This window comes from Mycothermus thermophilus, assembly GCF_041956435.1.
Source record: "Mycothermus thermophilus strain CBS 625.91 unplaced genomic scaffold VTJ04scaffold_5, whole genome shotgun sequence".
NCBI lineage: Eukaryota > Fungi > Ascomycota > Sordariomycetes > Sordariales > Chaetomiaceae > Mycothermus > Mycothermus thermophilus.
In genome coordinates, this window is record NW_027191431.1 from 2264395 (window position 1) to 2281648 (window position 17254).

Below are 17254 nucleotides of genomic sequence, written 5' to 3' on the forward strand. Positions count from 1 at the left end.
CGTTCGATCGTTACATACACACTCAACATGAAGAAGTTTCAGACATATTTCACGCCCGCTGCGGCGGCGCAGGAGGAGCAAAAGGGTTCCAACGCGGGAACATCAACACCAGCGGAGAAGGCGAAGAGGGGATCCAAATCCTCGACACACCAGATGCAAGCGATGCCACCAAATGGCGGGACAGGGACCGGGCAACTCGCCCCAACCCCAGTGGCATCACGGCCGTCGTCGCGGGCGCCCTCGATTCGAGGCTCGTTCCTCCCGGCGCACGATGCCCGGCGAAGTGATGTCGAGGCCATCAACGAGATCCGCCACGACATGATGGTCAATTGGCTGTACGAGCAGCAGCTGCGGGCGCAGTACGCTTCCGGCATGGACCCGTTCGAGGGTGTCGTCCTCAAGAAGTCCCGCGGCGTCTTCACATGCTACCCGCCCCAGATGGCCGCCATCCCGGACTCGCTCTACCCCGCCGTCGTCCAGATGAACGTCCGCTGCGCCATGACCGTCAACACCCCCTTCGTTCGCGCCCTCCTCGACACCATCATCCGCAAGACCGACCTCGACCACGTCCCCCTGGCGGACGGCCTGCGCGTGCAGGTCCTGGCTTCCATGAGTGACCTTCCCCGATGCCAGTTGCACCATTTCGCGGCCTTCATCGTCGACGCTCATATCTTGGTCGTCTGGGATGATGAGCCCGAGAAGCTTATTACCAGGGCGAAGAACCTGGAAGCCAAGTTCCTCGAGATCATTTGGGGTAACGGGAACGACGAGGGGGAGGAGGAGGAAGAGAAGGGTGGTCCGGCCGGGGAGGTGGCCGAGATTGATCCAGCCGACCTCGAGGCGGCCATTGCCAATGAGAAGCGACCCGTCCGCCTAGAAAGCGCCCTCATCGTTGCGATAACCCTCATATTGTGGATCGTCTGCCCGGCGTTTGGTGTCAGGTGGTTGGTGTACGCGTCGTTGACCGATGGGACATGGATTCGGTGGGCAGTCCTCGCTGCCCTGCCTGCGCAGTTGTTCGTGAGCTTGGTGAGTTACCCCCTCGAGCCTATTGACTCACCGGACAGCTGTCACTGACACTTTTGGGCGAAAATAGTTCTTCTTCCAGTCTCTCGTTACCAGTGTTTTCCAGATGATCGGCCCCATCTCGGCTGTCAACAGCAACAGCAAGTACTACAGCGGCAGGCCGCCGCGCCGGCTTGCCCGCTCCCAGAACGGGCTGCCGCACGTCACGATCCAGATGCCCGTGTACAAGGAGGGTCTGAACGGTGTCATTAAGCCGACCGTCATGTCGCTCAAGGCGGCCATCAGCACGTACGAAATGCAAGGCGGCACGGCCAGCATCTTCGTCAACGACGACGGTATGCAGCTCTTGTCGGAGGAAGAGGCCGCTGCTCGCCGCGACTTCTACGAAGAGCACAACATTGGCTGGGTTGCGCGCCCCCCGCACAACCCCAACCCGGCTGCCGGCGAGAAGCGCTTCCTGCGTCGTGGCAAGTTCAAGAAGGCCAGTAACATGAACTACGCGCTGCACGTGAGCAACCGTGTCGAGGATAAGCTGGCGGCCATCCAACGCGACAGCAAGTGGAACGCCGAGAAGGAGAACGCCGCCTACCAGGAAGCCCTGGCCGAGGTTCTGCGCGAAGACGAGGGCCGCACCTGGGCTGAAGGCAACATCCGTATTGGCGACTACATCCTCATTGTTGACTCGGATACTCGCGTTCCTCGTGACTGCCTGCTTGATGCTGTTAGCGAGATGGAGATCAGCCCCGAGGTGGCCATTCTGCAGTTTCAGTCGGGCGTCATGAACGTGACCAAGTCGTTCTTCGAGAATGGGTGAGTTTGATTCCGGAGCGCTCCCAGGTTTGGACTGGTAACTAGATAGCTAACACTCTTGGCAGCGTCACTTGGTTCACCCGTCTCATCTACTCGTGCATCACCTTCTCCGTGGCGTCTGGTGACGCGTGCCCGTTCGTCGGACACAACGCCGTGCTTCGCTGGAGCGCTATCCAGGACGCTGCCGCGTTCACCGACGAGGATGGCTATGAGAAGTACTGGTCTGAGTCGCACGTGTCCGAGGACTTCGACATGTCGCTTCGTCTGCAGGTTGCGGGCTACACGCTGCGTTACGCCTCGTACACGGGCGACGGCTTCAAGGAGGGCGTGTCCCTGACTGTCTACGACGAACTGGCCCGTTGGGAGAAGTACGCGTACGGCTGCAACGAGCTCATGTTCCATCCCCTCCGCTTCTGGCTGATCCGCGGGCCGTTCACTCCGCTGTTCCGGAAATTCGTCTTCTCCAACATCCCGCTGCCGAAGAAGTTGACCATCATTGCGTATATCGGCACGTACTACGCTATCGCCTCGGCGTGGATGCTGTGCTTGGCCAACTACTTCATCACCGGCTGGTTCTATGGCGCTTATGACAAGTACTACCTTGACTCATTCGCCATCTACATCTCCATCCTTGTCGTGTTCACGGCCTTGGGTAACCTCGCCCTGGCGCTGCTCCGGTACCGCCTCAGCGAGCAGTCGCTCTTGAGAGCTTGTACGTATTTCCCAAAATTCTCCTTTGCTTGTCCCCCCGGGAAAAGGTTGAATTCTTTTGCTAACCTCGTCGTCTACAGACTTTGACAACATCAAGTGGATCCCCATGTTCGCCATCTTCCTCGGTGGTATCTCTCTCCACTTGTCTCAGGCTATCCTTTCTCACTTCTTTGAGATCGACATGACCTGGGGCGCCACGGCCAAGGAACTCGAGACGGTCCGGTTCGGCCCTGAAATCGTTCGCATCTTGAAGCGCTTCAAGTGGACGTTCCTCTTCTGCTTCGTCTGCACGGCGCTCATGATCTGCGCCACCACCGTCTTCCCCGTCGGCTGGCACATCACCGAACTCTATGCCATCTACCCGCTGGCCAACGTGGTTGTCTGCCACTTCTGCCTGCCGGTGCTGCTCAACCCGGCCTTGATGATGTTCACTTGGTAAATGCGAAGTAATGGCAGCAAAAGAGCAAGGGTGATGAGACGAAACATGGATAATGGGTTGGTGTCACGGACCGTTCGTTATGCATTTCTTTATCTTCTAGGCTTCAGCCGTTTCTCTCTTCCTCTCTCTTTGGCCTGTTGTCATCCGGTCTACGTATCAATCATACCTTAATATGTTATTTGCAACGGGCGGTTTCGAGGCCGTCGGAGTCGGGAATATGTTGTCATTTATTTTTCTCTGTATCTAGTTGGGTTGGGATGGAGTTGGATATCGCTTTAGTTGGAAGTAGGGGTTCAACAATAGACATCGTTTTTATAGAGAATCTCTTTTCAACTGGCCTATTTGTTGGTGAGATGTGTGGGGTTCTTGTTTTGAGGAATGGATATTGCGGGATGGACCCTCGAGAGGGTTGAGCCCATCCCTATCTCTTGATTCAACTGCTCCTGTAGGTCTGTTCTGCGTAGGTTTGGATTACTACACCATACACAGCAGCCGGCATCAGAATGACGACACCGTTAATATACCATTGGGGTTTCTGCATCATTTTGTCGTCGATCCGTTATCTTTTGGGTTCCTGAAGTTTCCTGGCAGTTGTATGACCAAAAGATATGGACTCTCTCTGCAGTTATCAAAACTCTCAGTACCTTCTTCTTCGAGGTTCCATGTCCATGCAGGGAGGCACGAGATCGCAGAACAGAGCCGAACCAAGCCGCTCGAGACTGTGGGTGGTTTCGGCCGTCGGCAACCGTCCTGCCGGCTGCCGGCATCCAATCGCCCAGCCAATTGATCCGGGCCTGTGCCGGGCCTCAGCAAGCACCCGCACCCCACGCCAAGGGAACGGAACGATCTTGATTCTTCGGCGTCCACGGGGAAGCACATGCCGCTGTCCCCACTAGCCGGGCCGTGCTCCTTTTTTTTTGCCTTCGATGCCCCGCAAAAACGTGCCCCTCAGAAAATTTTCCCCGCCATATCTGAAGCGCGTCTCGCCTGGACCTTCGGCTCCAAGAAAGGACCAGTCTCTGAACTCTAGAAAAAAAAATGGACTCAAGCAAGCTAGCCAGTCCTTGCTGTCATCACCGCCTTTGCCCTTTGGCCCTCTTGCCGCGGCGGTGAGCCCGTTTTGTGTCGAGTGACTTCTTTCTCAACCTCCAACCCTCCACATCACATCAACGTCTTTTGAGCCTCAAGTCTCTGGCACTGTAGGACGTCAAATACCTCTCTCCCTCTGCCCGTCCGTCCCGACTTCGGCAACCCACGCCGGGCCCACCTCTGCCGTTCCCTGAACTTTTTTGTGAATCTGCCCCATGGGCTACTGAGGTTCAACCCTGTCTCTGTTTGCCATTCTCTTCAACGAGACCCGCGACCGCGAACTGGTTCTTCTGGGGATATCGAGACACTCACACCTAGCACGTCTCGAGTCTGATTGTTGGAACTATCACGGTCAATCCTCCACCTCCCACTGTTCTCCTCCACTTAACCCCCACCGGTTCCCCCACGAAGCGGCTCAAGAGACACCATGTGCGGCATTCTCGCTCTCATTCTCGCCGACCAGACGAGCACCGATGCGGCGGCGGACCTTCACGAGAGCCTGTATTACCTGCAACACCGCGGCCAAGATGCTTGCGGTATTGCGACTTGCGCTGCCGGCGGCAGGATATTCCAGTGCAAGGGCAATGGCATGGCGTCCAGTGTCTTCCAGGATGGCCGGCGCATTGTAGATTTGCCTGGCTACATGGGCATTGCCCACCTGCGGTACCCGACGGCCGGAACCAGCTCGGTATGTTATATTCGAGGTCGGGAATAGGGGAAAACCGGACAAGCGATCCAGATTGCTGACCAATTGAACTCCTGTCGCAGAGCGCCGAAAGCCAACCGTTCTATGTCAACTCCCCCTACGGCATCTGCTTCGCCCACAACGGCAACCTGATCAATGCCCCTGATCTGCGCGATTACCTGGATAGGGAGGCCCACCGCCATGTCAACACCGACTCGGACAGCGAGCTTATGCTCAATGTGTTTGCTAGCGCTCTGAACGAGACTGGCAAGGCTCGCGTCAACGTTGATGACATCTTCAGCGCCCTGGCCCAGACCTACAAGCGCTGCCAGGGAGGTTGGGCTGTAACTGCTATGCTGGCCGGTTTTGGTATCCTGGCCTTCCGTGATGCGCACGGTATCCGTCCCCTCATCATGGGCAGCCGCCCGTCTGCCACCGTCGAGGGCGGCGTTGACTACATGCTCTCCTCTGAGAGCATCGCCCTCCGCCAACTGGGCTTCCGCAACTTCCGGGACATCCTTCCCGGTGAGGCCGTCTTCATTCAGAAGGGCGGCGCACCGCAGTTCCACCAGGTAGTCCCAGCCCAGGGCTATGCTCCCGATATTTTCGAGTACGTCTACTTCGCGCGGCCCGACACTATCATGGACGGCATCTCGGTCAACACAAGCCGCCAAAACATGGGCGCCAAGCTGGCCGACAAGATTCGCGAGGTGCTCGGCGAGGAGGGCGTCCGCGAAATAGACGTCATTATCCCCGTCCCCGAAACGAGCAATACCGCCGCCGCCATCGTCTCGGAGAAGCTCGGAAAGCCTTTCTCCAACGGCTTCATCAAGAACCGCTACGTCTACCGGACATTCATCCTGCCCGGACAGAAGGCGCGTCAAAAGAGCGTGCGCCGCAAGCTGAGCGCCATGGAGTCCGAGTTCCAGGGCCACGTCGTGTGCCTCGTCGACGACAGCATTGTCCGCGGCAACACGAGCCGCGAGATTGTGAGCATGGCTCGCGACGCGGGCGCCCGCAAGGTCATCTTTGCCAGCTGCGCCCCTCCCATCAAGCACCCTCATATCGTACGCGGGCTCCTATTTTCTTCTTTCTGTCTTCGGGACTTAGACTGACAAGAAGCTCAACAGTACGGCATCGACCTTGCCACCCCCGCCGAACTCATCGCGCACGAGAAGTCACGCGAGGACATTGCGCGGCACATCAACGCCGACGACGTCATCTACCAGGACCTGGACGACCTCAAGGCAGCCTGCTTCGAAGCGGCTCCCGCGGATACCAAGATCACGGACTTCGAGGTCGGCGTCTTCTGTGGCGAATACAAGACCCCCGTACCCGAGGGGTACTTTGAGCTGCTCAACCAGGTGCGCGGCAAGAAGCGCAAGATTGCCGAGGCGGCTACCCCCTCGGGCGCGACCGCCAATGGCAACAGCGGCCCCGTGAACTTGGCGAAGCGCACCTTGACGGACGTCCCTAGCTCCCCTCGTCGCGATGGCGATGACGAGGATGAGGTCAATGGGGAGAAGAAGACGGCGAATCCGAACCCGACTAATAGGCAAGATATCAGGTGTGTTTCGCTTCTTTGTTTGCTCCTCTTCAAAGTTTGAATAGAAGGATGTCTATGGGATAAATGCTGACTTGAACGCGCGACGACAGCCTCCACAACTATGCCAACGAGCCGGTGAAGCAACAATAGACATTTGGTCGGGGTATCTTGAAAAGCTGCTTTGGAAACAGAGCAGCAAAGCTGTTCATGTTGTTGTTGTGCATAGACGGAATAGAGCCGCTGGGTCGTGGGTTGGAATTGTCCGGAGGCTAGAGACGCCGGTTTTGTTTGTTGACTTTTTTCCTGGCACATACGGAGTAATGGTGACGGGGAGGAGGAGGAGAAGGAGGAGGAAAACAACTGCGCATATACCTACGGTATATCTGGGCGGATGTCTGCTTTAGCTGGTCATTGTGTTCTTGCATTTCTTTCTTGCATGGAGGGTGGATGAACATGCTTTCAAGAGCGAAAACGGGCAGCAGCTCGAGAACTCCGTGGAGCATCTGTGTCTTATCATCATCACTACCGCTTCACAACCAGTTTATGGGGCTTTGTTCACGTCCAAAATACTCTAGCCCTCTCTTTGCCTCGTGTTCCGTCTCTGTCATCGCTTTTATCCTGCTGTCCGGAAGTGCTGGCCCCTGGTGCTCGAGTTCGCTGTCTGCCTGTCTGTCTTGAGCTGCTAAGTTTTCATCTGATGGGAAGGAAAACAATAAGGAAAGAAAGAAGGCAAGAAAGAAGGAAGGAAAGAAAAAAAAGAAATAAACCAAAAAAGAAAAAGAATAAACGAAGGGAAAAAATTAAGGAAAGAAAGAAAACAGAAAAGAGGTTGGTAGATTCTTTTCTGTTTACAAAATGTAAACATCGAAAAAAAAGGAAGCCATCGCTGCCGGGAATTGAGCCCGACGCGGGGGTCGAACCCGCAACCTTGAGATTGGTGATCTCTTATTTAAGAGTCTCACGCTCTACCGATTGAGCTAGCCGGGCCTGAGGCTAGCCGGGCTTCCGCTCGTTGTTGGCGGCTCGGGGCAGGTCGTGGTGCTTAAGAGAGGGTCCAGGATCAAATTTTTCTTTGTGCGTTAACGAGAAAAAAAAAATTCTTTGTGTTCAAGGTGGAGGCGACCAGGCGGAAGTGACCGAGATGTCTGATGAGTGGATCTCTTAGCCCGTGGGATGGCACCGGCAGGGTACGACTCCGTCCCGTCATGGTTTTTTGTCGGCAACGGGTACGCATAGAACCCTGGGATTTGGCAATGAAGAATGGGTGCAGCACGCCGGTGAGGGAATGAAGGGGCTGGTAGCCCAAGATATTCTATCCCCTGTGTCATTGCCGGCACTCTTAACGCTGGAGTGGTCGGAAAAGTGGTGAGGCTCTTCATGCCCGATAACAGCTGTTCCTCATTTTCAGACCCCCAGTCTTCTTAGGGTTTTGGTTGTTATCTCGAGGAGTCTGAGGAAAGGCGCTACAAGAGTCCAGGACACCGAGGAGAGCATGGCATACCTTCGGCTCAGAAGAGTCAATAAGTATCCTGTCCTGTTCCTGTGGCATTCGGAACGGATTTCCCCTTCGCCATCTATCCTCGTCTCCGTTTGGAGCCGGGTGTAAACGACCGGCAGGAGAGAAGCCACAGACGGCTGAGTGGTCTCCCCCGACCAAGCGGGTCGACCAAGGGTAAGGAGTATGGTGAAGAACGGCGAGGAACTGAATTGAGATATCTGTGAAATTGCCTTCAGGAAGTTCCCATGTCGAGACTGGAGATAAGGACCAGCTTCGGCAATGTAGGTGACGCATGTAGAAAACTAGGTTGAGCCGCAGTTCCAAGCAGGAGGGACCCTGGGATGAGGAGAGTAGAGGGAATGGAATCTATGTGTGCTCATGGGCAAACAGTCCCGAGATGCAAACAGACAGACAGTACAACGCCAGCTTTGCTTTATTAACAAACCTATTCCTGTATATAATAGAGTGAAAAAAGGAAACACTGAAGCAAAAGATCACGAGGTAATAAGAAAACAATCTAAAAGGGGGAAAGACAGAACGAGAGACAGCAAAAATAGATGGATGCACCGCGGATCGAACGCGGGACCTTCTCAAACCGCAGAACTTGGGAGACTGCAAATGAGAAATCATACCACTAGACCATGCACCCGAAGAATTCTTGAGAGCTCAGCATCGAAACTCGACCTGGTCAGTGGCTGTTGTCTCTCCGTCAGAGAAGCCCAATCGCTGTTTCAAGCTGGGCCAAACGTCAAGACTCATGCTTCGCAATACGCAAGGGTACAGGGTTGTGTTTCTTTGGCTTGAAGCTGCTCTCAGGTTGCGCTTCTTGGAATTCAAGTCCAGTGGGCAGCTTTGAGGGCAATCTTCTTAAGCCGAAACCAAGACCCCTGAAGAGCAACATCTTGGCATCTCCGGTCGTGTGGCGCAATGGTAGCGCGTTACTTTCCGGTCTCAGCACATCCTCTTGGGTGTGTTCTCCAGCTGGTAAAGGTTCTGGGTTCGAGTCCCAGCATGATCGTCCTTTTGCTGCCGTGTGCTCCAGTGCCTTCTCTTTTTCATAACTTCTTTTTTGTCTCCCATCAAATCTAAGGTTGTGTGTTTGTTTGCAAATTGTTCAAGTTCCCTTTGGACCAATATCAGGGCTGAGTCGACAGCACGCACATTTCTGGACAAAATTCACAACCAAAAACAGCAAAAATTATTTCCAACACCTCCAGCTAGGAGGAGGGGGAACAATATCAAGTGCGGTTTGTGTGGATCGAACACACGACCTTCAGATTGAATTCCTGAAGTTTCCCTTCAGTCTGACGCTCTCCCAACTGAGCTAAACCCGCTTGATTTTTCAACATCGTAAGAAATACTCATCTGTGGGTGGGATATCGTGGGTCTGGGAGCGGGGGCAAGGAGGAGAGCGAGGAGAGTGGTGGTGGAGGTGGAGGATGAGGCGAAGAAAGGGTGGAGTAGGAAACGGGGCCCAAGGATGGGAGGTTTGCGGAGCGGGGAGGAGGGGAACAATGGGCATGGATGCTCTAGAGATGGAGTTACTAGTTGTCAAGACACCATGGGACAATAGATATCTCTAATGGACCTCCTAAGCACCATGTGGTAAAACGGAAGGGAACTGTCTCCATGGCGAGAAGTGTGATGCCTCTGAGGCGATGGTAGCGTCCCATAGTAAGCTGTCAGGTAAAGGCTTCAAGACATAGATGGAGTACGGCGTACAATACAAACCTGACCCTCATGTCGAATAGGGCCCTCGACAATGTTGCTTCCAAGTGGCACCGCAACTGACGGCAAGTATGCAAGTCACTGTAATAGCCAACCGCTGGGCATTTACCCGCGAAGGCTGCCGGACGGGTCGGGAGCGTTACGGCCTTGGCCCCCCGGTTGAGTGGCCCGGCTAGACCTTCGGAGCGCCGAGGCCGGTTGTTGATCGCTACAACACCATGGTTAACAGGGGACCAGAGTGCTTTGGTTAAATTGCTCGAATGGACTCGGTGGACGGTCTCGTCCCGTGCCCGCGGCGGTGGTGCCAGGGGGAGGGACATCAAAAGCGAGGGACACGCCGCGAGATGGTAACTTTCCAAGATGAAGCATCTTGACGGCTCTCTTATAGGGGAAAGGCGGCTACTTCTGAGAATTCGTGTGCTTTGCCGGCATCCTGTTACCAGCCACGGCGCCATTGACTAGATTCGCCGCCATCATGAGAGCTCCGTCCTCCGTCGCTGCCGCGACTGCCCTCCTCTTGCTGGCCACCCCCGCGACGGCGCAGCTTCACAAACTCGCTGTCCAGGCGGGTCTCCGCTACTTCGGCGCGGCCACCGACACTCCTCACCAGCGTGAGCGCGCCCCCTACCCGGAGTCCTATCCGCAGTACGACGCCATCCTGGCCGACAACGACGAGTTCGGGCAAACCACGCCGACCAACGGGCAGAAGTGGCTCTTCACCGAGCCTGCCCCGCGCCTCTTCAACTTCACCGAGGGCGACTACGTCGCCGACCTGGCGGCGTCGCAGGGCAAGCTCCTTCGGTGCCACGCCCTCGTCTGGCACAGCCAGCTCGCTCCCTGGGTTGAGGAGACCAACTGGACCGCGCCCGCCCTGGCTGACGCCATTGAGCGTCACATCCGCGCCGTCGCGGGCTACTACCGTGGAAGATGCCATGCGTGGGATGTTGTCAATGAGGCGCTAGACGAGGACGGGTCCTATCGCCAGTCCATTTTCTACCGGGTGCTGGGGGAGGAGTATCTCCGCCTGGCTTTCCGGGCCGCGGCGGCCGCAGACCCTGACGCGAAGCTGTACTACAACGACTACGGCATCGAGCGGCCAACCTCCCCGAAGACGGCTGGTGCCCTGAGGCTTGTGAAGATGCTGAAGGATGCCGGGCTGCGTGTGGATGGCGTCGGTATGCAGGCGCATCTCCATGCCGACAACCACCCGAGTGCCGAGGACCTCATTGCCACAAGTGAGGCATATGCGGAACTTGTCGACGAGGTCGCCTTCACGGAGCTCGACGTGCGCATTAAGCTTCCCGTGGACGAGCAGAAACTGCAGTGGCAGAAGGAATGCTACCAAAAGGTGGTGACGGCGTGCGTGAAGGTGAAGGCTTGCGTGGGAATTACTCTCTGGGACTTTTACGATCCCTTCAGCTGGGTCCCGCATGTGTTCCCGAACAATGGAGCGTCCCTGTTGTGGTTCGAGGACTTCTCGAAACACCCGGCTTATGACGGCATTATTGAGACCTTCAAGAGTTTGATTGCCGAGGCAGAGGAACAACCCAAGAGGCGGAGCCTGGGATGGAGGGCTTAAAGCATCAGGCTATGTGAAGATTTATCCCATGAGGCATGTATATATCGTCAAAATAAATCAAGGATCGTAGCTGGTAGATACATATTAACTGGAGCTCATAGTCTGTGTACTTGTCCAATACATCATTAACGTTCGAGTCATAACTAATATAACTGGATACCCATTACTAAATCGTCACCTTCCCAACGAGAGGCAGATCCCGACTACTTCCTCCAACCTCAATCTTATACTCCCCCCTGACGAGTCTCCATTTCTGAGCTACCACATCCCAAACACTCAAATCCCTCCTTGTCAGCTCAAACTTCACTGTCACCTTGTCCTTCGCCTTCAAGAATGGCTTCTCAAACCCCCTGAGCTGCCTCACTGGCGCGCCCTCGGCCGGAATACCCAAGTACAGCTGCGCCACCTCAGCGCCGTCCACAGCGCCCGTATTAGCCACGTCGGCCGTCACTTCGACAAGAACATCCCAGAGGTCTTCTTGCCCGCCCTCGATGATGGCACCTGAGGGGTATTCGTCAAAGTTCTGCCCGTCAGCTTTCTTCACGGCAAGGTTGCTGTACTCAAATGTCGTATAGCTCAACCCGAAACCGAAGGGATACCGCGGGGTGATGTTGTGCGCGTCGAAGTGGCGGTAGTCGATAAACACGCCCTCGGTGAAGTTGCTCTGCGGGAAACGCGAGAACCGTGAGCCTAGGCCAGCTACGTCGGGGCCGAGGACGGGATAGTCCGACTCGTTTCGCGCAACGGTATACGGCAACTTTCCTGACGGGTTGGTGCGGCCGTAAAGGATGTCAACAAGCGCCTTGCCTGATGCCTCGCCCGGGAGGTGGGCGAACAAAATGGCTGTGACGTTGGGATGGTCGACGAACCCATCGACAAGGCGAATCCCGGCATTGTGGAAGATTACGATAGTGTTGTTGCAGCTGTTGGCCACATGTCGGATGAGGTTGTCGGTGTACTCGTCACTCAGGCCCGGACGATCGGCTGCTTCGGTGGCATAGGCGTTCCCGAAGACGAGGCAGGCATCAGACGCAGAGGCGACGAACGGTGTTCCACTGACAAAATCCCAGAAGAGCGCGGTGCCGTCGTCGTATGCCTGCTGCAAGAACGCGTCGTAGGGTGCGACAACTGTAGACTGAGAAGTGGCACCCGACCCGCCTCCTGAATAGAGCGTCCCATTGAAGGCGATAGGAGTGCTGGTGTAATCCCCTGTCCAACCAAAGAAGCGACCGGAGAATTCGGTGTAATTGAACGACTCACTTCCCCAGAGCCAGGGCCCAAGGCCTGGGGCCGGATTGTTGTGGTCAGGGTTCTTCGCCGAGTACCCAAACAAGGAGAGCATTTTTGGTTCCTTCAAGGGCAGAGCATTTCGAATGTTCTTGACAAGAACGTGGCCTTCCACGGCACCATCGAGTAACGTCGACCGGAAGCTTGAGTTTCTCGCATCAACAATGATGTGGGGTTTGGTGATATCACGGGGCATTCCGACGCCTGGTTGAGGAAACCCGTCGTCTTGGCCGAGCAGATACCATGAAGAAAGGATTCTATCACACTGTCAGCTCTACATCAATCGCAAAGGAGTGCATAGGACTGTTGGACTCACCTCAGGACCATATCGTCGATGCGTTCTTCTGGAACGGTACCATTCCGAACCGCGTCGATGAGGTGCGAATCCCAGAACTCAGTACCACTCGGCATCACAACATCAAGACCTGCCAGAACAGCAGCAGCTCCAGTGTGCAGAGCTCCCCAGTCACTGACCACCCAGCCCTGAAAGCCGAGCTCTGTTTTGAGGAGACCATTGAGCGCTTTGCTGTTGTGGCAGCCATATGAATTGTTGAGGCGCTGATACGAACACATGATATTGCTGCTGCCGGCATGCACCGCGTCTTGGAAGGGCCTGGCGGGTGTGTCAGAACAGACACATGAGAAAAATAGGTAGATTTTGGGGGAAAGAAAAGAAAAATACAAAGAGCAATGGGTGAAGAAAAGAAGGGGAAGACAACTCACCAAAGATAAAACTCGTGCATTGTCCGGTCATCGATATTGGACGACAAAGCCTCGACGTCTCCAGACGGCATGCGGTTTGTTTCCTGCTCGTTCCCGATATAGTGCTATTGCAAATCAGCACAGGACCAGAACGCCGTTGCAATATATGCGTCTTCTCACCTTTGTGCTTGTGATGACACCAACGCTTTGCACCGCCGACACAGTCTCGTACACGAGCGCGCCAGACAAATACGGATCGCTCGAGAAGCCTGTATTCGTTAGTTACCATGCGGAGCTCTCCAACATTTCGGTGGGCTCATACCCTCCCAGTTCCTGCCATTCAAAACGACACGACCAGCCGGGCCCACGACGGGACCGAGCAGCACGTTCACTCCCTTGGTCCTGAACTCGCCGCCCATGCCCAGCCCCCGCTGGCGAGTGAGCACCTTGTTCCAGCTGGCGCCGACATGAATGCCGCTCGGCCAGACGCTAACAAAGTCGGTGCCGCGGAGGCCGTTGCCGGCATCGCTCAGACACATGCCCGTGAACCCGAGGCGGGTGATGGCCGGGATGAAACCGGAGCAGCTTGTGTTGGAGCCGACGCCACCGGTCAAGCTGACCTATGTATGGCGGTCAGTATCATCTAACAAAGTTACCTCAGCATCACCACGGCATACCTTCTCCTCAAGAGTCATGTTGGCGACCAGTTTTCTCGCCTTCTCCAGCGCCGATGACCATCTCCCTTCAGTTGTCATGTTTGCTATCCGCAACACGTCAGTCCCTGCTCCAAGCAGCCAAACCGAAAGACTCAGCCATGACTTACGAGAAGGATACACCGGCGGTGATAACCCATAAAAGTAGCTATCATCTGTAATGACATCCCCATCCCCCACACCGTTGGACCCAAACGACGACCCCGTTCCATCATCACCTTTGCGCAGCGCTGCCAGACCTGCCAAACCACCACCGATGATGATGAAGATGACGAGCACGACGATGGCAATGCCGCGCTTGGTCTTGAGGAAGGGGAAGCGCTGGGTCAACTTTGATTGTCAACTGCTCTTTGCTGCACTGGACGCTGCAGCCGTAGTGATGGCGTCGGTTACAGCTGCTTGTGCCCTGGTATCTTTGACCAGGGGCTTCGAGGCGGCGTTTGCGTGGTCCTTGTCCGACATTGTGAGTTGCGGGTAGTTGCTGCTTGAAGGTCACAGGGCGGCTGTATGGCAGGATTGTTGATATGTAGGACGAGATGATTTGTCCCCGAGCAACTGGTGATGCAAGTTTGGCAAAGCGAGTGAGAGAATGTTGGTTGTTTCTGAGACCACTGGTGTTAATGCAGGTAAGAGGGCTCAGCAACAGCAGGTCCACGTCGACCTCAGGCAAGGTGAGTGTATATATACCAAGGAAGTCATAAACATCGAATGTTCTAGGGAAGGATGCCTCATACTGCAAAGCCAATACGAGGGGCTTTGTTTACTTGAGCCAGCCAACCAGGCAACGCGAAGGGTAATGGTAGTGACGCTACACAGTGCATACACCGAGCCTCTCCACAACATACAGAGATTGCGCTCAAAAAGATTAATTTTATAGAGACGCAGGGAAGACAGAAGAGGTGTGCGTACAGACGGCCTAGTTCCTAGCGAAGGTTCCGTTGTTGACTTGATGGAAACCACTATCAGCATCTGCATAAATTTTCATTCAATATTGCTTTGCACTGTTCAACACGATCTCTTGTCAGCCGCACCGGCCCGTTGCCGTGGGAGGTGCCAGTCGAACGCCAGACCAGCCCACGACAACCATCTTCAAGCCACCGACCACGTGCCGTGAAAGGTGAATGTACTTAGCTTTTTTATTTCACACAATTTCTCTTGTTTTTGTTTTTTTTTTCTTATTTTTCTTTTATTTCTCCTTTTGTTTTCCTTTTATTTTTTTTCCTTTTATTTTTCTTTTATATTTTCTTCAGAAGGACCGGCGAGCCCTGACCAAGGGCATAGCGGAGTAGGAGAAATAAATAAATAAATAAATAAATATTTTCTTCATTGTTTTTTTTCTCTCTTTCGTGTGTCAAGTATTCATCATCTTTCACCTCCGGGCCTGCTGGCCTTGGTCGATATATTGCATGTGGTATAGTCCAGACTCGTTCTCTAACCTTCTTTGCGACTCTGGGTTTGGTCAAGATCGTTGGTGCTCTGCAAGCATATCATCTCCGTACCTGACTTATCCCGCGTGGTTTCCAGATCAAAGGAAGAAGATGTGGGAGAGAGAGGACAGCAGAATCCAATTCCTTGGTGTCGGGGAATGGCCAGAGCTTTCCTTCACATCTGCCCTCTGCAGAGATCCCCCACGCAATGCAGGCCATAAGGGGGGACATCACCAGATTAATGGTCTTGGGCCTGACGCTACTGTCCCTGATGTGCGACTATTGATGAAGAAAAGAGACACAAATTTCGTGACCACCAAATGGCTAGTGAACGGCTGGTCAACAATCTGTTCCGGGCTCGGGAAGAAGTCAGGGAGTTGTTTAGCCCACAGCGCAAAGAGGAAGTTTCCTTTTTCCAACAACGGCCAGAGAGAATGGGCAATTCGGCCTGCAGTCCCGGTTCCCGGTGAGCTTCCATCGCCGGGGAATGTCGCGTTTGTTGGTTCAACGGGCACATCGCGGGCCGGCCGAAGGTCAGAAGAAGCAAGAAAACTGCACCACCTACCTTCTGGGATTGTGTTTCACAGCGACCAGGGGGGTTCGGCCGGTCGCGAGCCGTGCCGATCACGGTCCAATTTCCGAGCCCCCACGCTGGAGAACAACGGTTCGCCAGCGGACGGAAGTCCGTTGAAGCGCAGCGAACAGAAAACACCCATTGCAACTTTCAATCGTACTTGGGTAGGACAGAGCATTGTGAACAAGTGAACTCGATCCACGTCTTATCTCCCTCTCTCTCCGTGCTGTATACAGTAGTACATACAAACATGACAGCAAACCAGTGGTCCTGGCATGAGAAAGATCATGGAAAAAGAAACATGTGGTAGATCCTGCTCCGTATGGGAAAAGAGATCACCAGACACCGACACAGACCCGAACGATGATCTGATGAAACATGGCTAGCTGGTAGAAGAAGCGGTTCTAGGCCCACCACACATGACACTATGCTGAAATATCACATTTCGATCTGCCATCCCCAGAGAAACATCGACAGTGAAACATGCAGCTCAGCCTTTGGGCCAGTGCAGGGGGCTGCAGCGAGGGATAAAGCTATCCAACCCGCTAGCAGTATATCTGTATCCAAGGCCGCCATACATAAGAACTTCCGCGTCCTCGCGGCGCCATGCAGCCTGCACTTTGCTTCTTTTCTCTCCTCTCCTCTTCCCTGCGTCCATCGTTCAATCATAGCTTCCTCACCTCTTCTCACTGGCCGTCCTCCATGCAACACCATCGCCGTTGTCAGCCCATCACTCACTCGGATCGCGGTTTTCTGGTAGATCCCTGTCTCCTGTCTCCTGCTGCTGTCCGCGATTGTCGCTGAGTGAGAAACCCGCGTTCCCAAGGAGATTCGTCCTCGACCCGACAATCGGGATGCTGAGATCCGCAAATACGGAGCAGGAAATGACCTCCTTTTGTCATTCCGCCTGGCGGGTGAGCTCGCAGGGCGAAGGATGACAGGAACGCGCTCGGCTTGTTCCGTGGATCCGACTTACACGAAGCCCAGAGAGGCATTGTGTAGTGTATCGGGATGTGCGGGAGTCTTGCGCATCTGTCAGGCTCCCCGTCCCCCCGCGCTTCCAGGTAAAAGAGGGGCTGCGTTCCGTGATCCGCCCCCGCGGTGGCGCGCCGTGCCGTTTGCCGGTGGTGACGTCTCTGTGAGATGCTACCGACGATGCATCCGAAATAGTGTGAAAGAGACAACCTCTCCAAAACCAACAGCACAACTCAAGTGATGTGTAGCGCACCAGGGCGCTGCTGAGGAAGCTGAAGACGAAGAATCAAACGGTAATAATACAGTAGCAACGAACCAAGAAATCGAAGTGAAATCTGCCGAAAAAAAAAAAAATTGTAAAATCGGTCTTCTCGCACCCCGCGGGCTGGGCGCAGTCAGGGGCGGGTGGTATGCAGGGGGTTCGGCCGGGGAGCCGCGGGTAGGGTTCCGGATGACTGCCCAGAA

The 17254-nt window shown here is 54.8% G+C and overlaps 7 protein-coding genes and 4 non-coding genes across 11 annotated transcripts; 6 read left to right on the forward strand and 5 right to left on the reverse strand.

Annotated features, from left to right (window-relative positions):
• Window positions 1-27: 27 nt before the first annotated feature.
• VTJ04DRAFT_7882 (uncharacterized protein) lies at window positions 28-2986 on the forward strand (the record flags this gene model as incomplete). Its single annotated transcript, XM_069366257.1, has 4 exons — window positions 28-1029; window positions 1097-1836; window positions 1902-2548; window positions 2628-2986. 4 exons carry the CDS (start codon window positions 28-30, stop codon window positions 2984-2986), a joined length of 2748 nt encoding a protein of 915 aa, XP_069217210.1.
• Window positions 2987-3019: 33 nt separating this feature from the next.
• Window positions 3020-4409, forward strand: VTJ04DRAFT_7883 (uncharacterized protein; the record flags this gene model as incomplete). The annotated part of the gene is made up of 4 exons (XM_069366258.1): window positions 3020-3042; window positions 3087-3271; window positions 4040-4115; window positions 4190-4409. 4 exons carry the CDS (start codon window positions 3020-3022, stop codon window positions 4407-4409), a joined length of 504 nt encoding a protein of 167 aa, XP_069217211.1.
• A 93-nt stretch (window positions 4410-4502) lies between these two features.
• VTJ04DRAFT_7884 (uncharacterized protein) lies at window positions 4503-6456 on the forward strand (the record flags this gene model as incomplete). Its single annotated transcript, XM_069366259.1, has 4 exons — window positions 4503-4763; window positions 4844-5827; window positions 5891-6327; window positions 6417-6456. The coding sequence occupies 4 exons, from the start codon at window positions 4503-4505 to the stop codon at window positions 6454-6456; spliced, it is 1722 nt and encodes a 573-aa protein (XP_069217212.1).
• Window positions 6457-6575: 119 nt separating this feature from the next.
• Window positions 6576-6809, reverse strand: VTJ04DRAFT_7885 (uncharacterized protein; the record flags this gene model as incomplete). Its single annotated transcript, XM_069366260.1, has 1 exon — window positions 6576-6809. The coding sequence occupies one exon, from the start codon at window positions 6807-6809 to the stop codon at window positions 6576-6578; it is 234 nt and encodes a 77-aa protein (XP_069217213.1).
• Window positions 6810-7205: 396 nt separating this feature from the next.
• On the reverse strand, window positions 7206-7293 carry VTJ04DRAFT_t108. Its single transcript has one exon. It is a non-coding gene; the product is annotated as a tRNA-Lys (tRNA).
• Window positions 7294-8362: 1069 nt separating this feature from the next.
• On the reverse strand, window positions 8363-8453 carry VTJ04DRAFT_t107. The gene has a single exon. It is a non-coding gene; the product is annotated as a tRNA-Ala (tRNA).
• Window positions 8454-8717: 264 nt separating this feature from the next.
• Window positions 8718-8822, forward strand: VTJ04DRAFT_t101. The gene has a single exon. It is a non-coding gene; the product is annotated as a tRNA-Arg (tRNA).
• Window positions 8823-9047: 225 nt separating this feature from the next.
• VTJ04DRAFT_t106 lies at window positions 9048-9138 on the reverse strand. The gene has a single exon. It is a non-coding gene; the product is annotated as a tRNA-Phe (tRNA).
• Window positions 9139-10007: 869 nt separating this feature from the next.
• Window positions 10008-11111, forward strand: VTJ04DRAFT_7886 (uncharacterized protein; the record flags this gene model as incomplete). The annotated part of the gene is made up of 1 exon (XM_069366261.1): window positions 10008-11111. The coding sequence occupies one exon, from the start codon at window positions 10008-10010 to the stop codon at window positions 11109-11111; it is 1104 nt and encodes a 367-aa protein (XP_069217214.1).
• A 166-nt stretch (window positions 11112-11277) lies between these two features.
• Window positions 11278-14275, reverse strand: VTJ04DRAFT_7887 (uncharacterized protein; the record flags this gene model as incomplete). Its single annotated transcript, XM_069366262.1, has 8 exons — window positions 11278-12655; window positions 12715-13011; window positions 13122-13225; window positions 13281-13369; window positions 13423-13720; window positions 13778-13860; window positions 13924-14143; window positions 14207-14275. The coding sequence occupies 8 exons, from the start codon at window positions 14273-14275 to the stop codon at window positions 11278-11280; spliced, it is 2538 nt and encodes an 845-aa protein (XP_069217215.1).
• Window positions 14276-16241: 1966 nt separating this feature from the next.
• VTJ04DRAFT_7888 (uncharacterized protein) lies at window positions 16242-17030 on the forward strand (the record flags this gene model as incomplete). Its single annotated transcript, XM_069366263.1, has 2 exons — window positions 16242-16562; window positions 16641-17030. 2 exons carry the CDS (start codon window positions 16242-16244, stop codon window positions 17028-17030), a joined length of 711 nt encoding a protein of 236 aa, XP_069217216.1.
• Window positions 17031-17254: the final 224 nt, after the last annotated feature.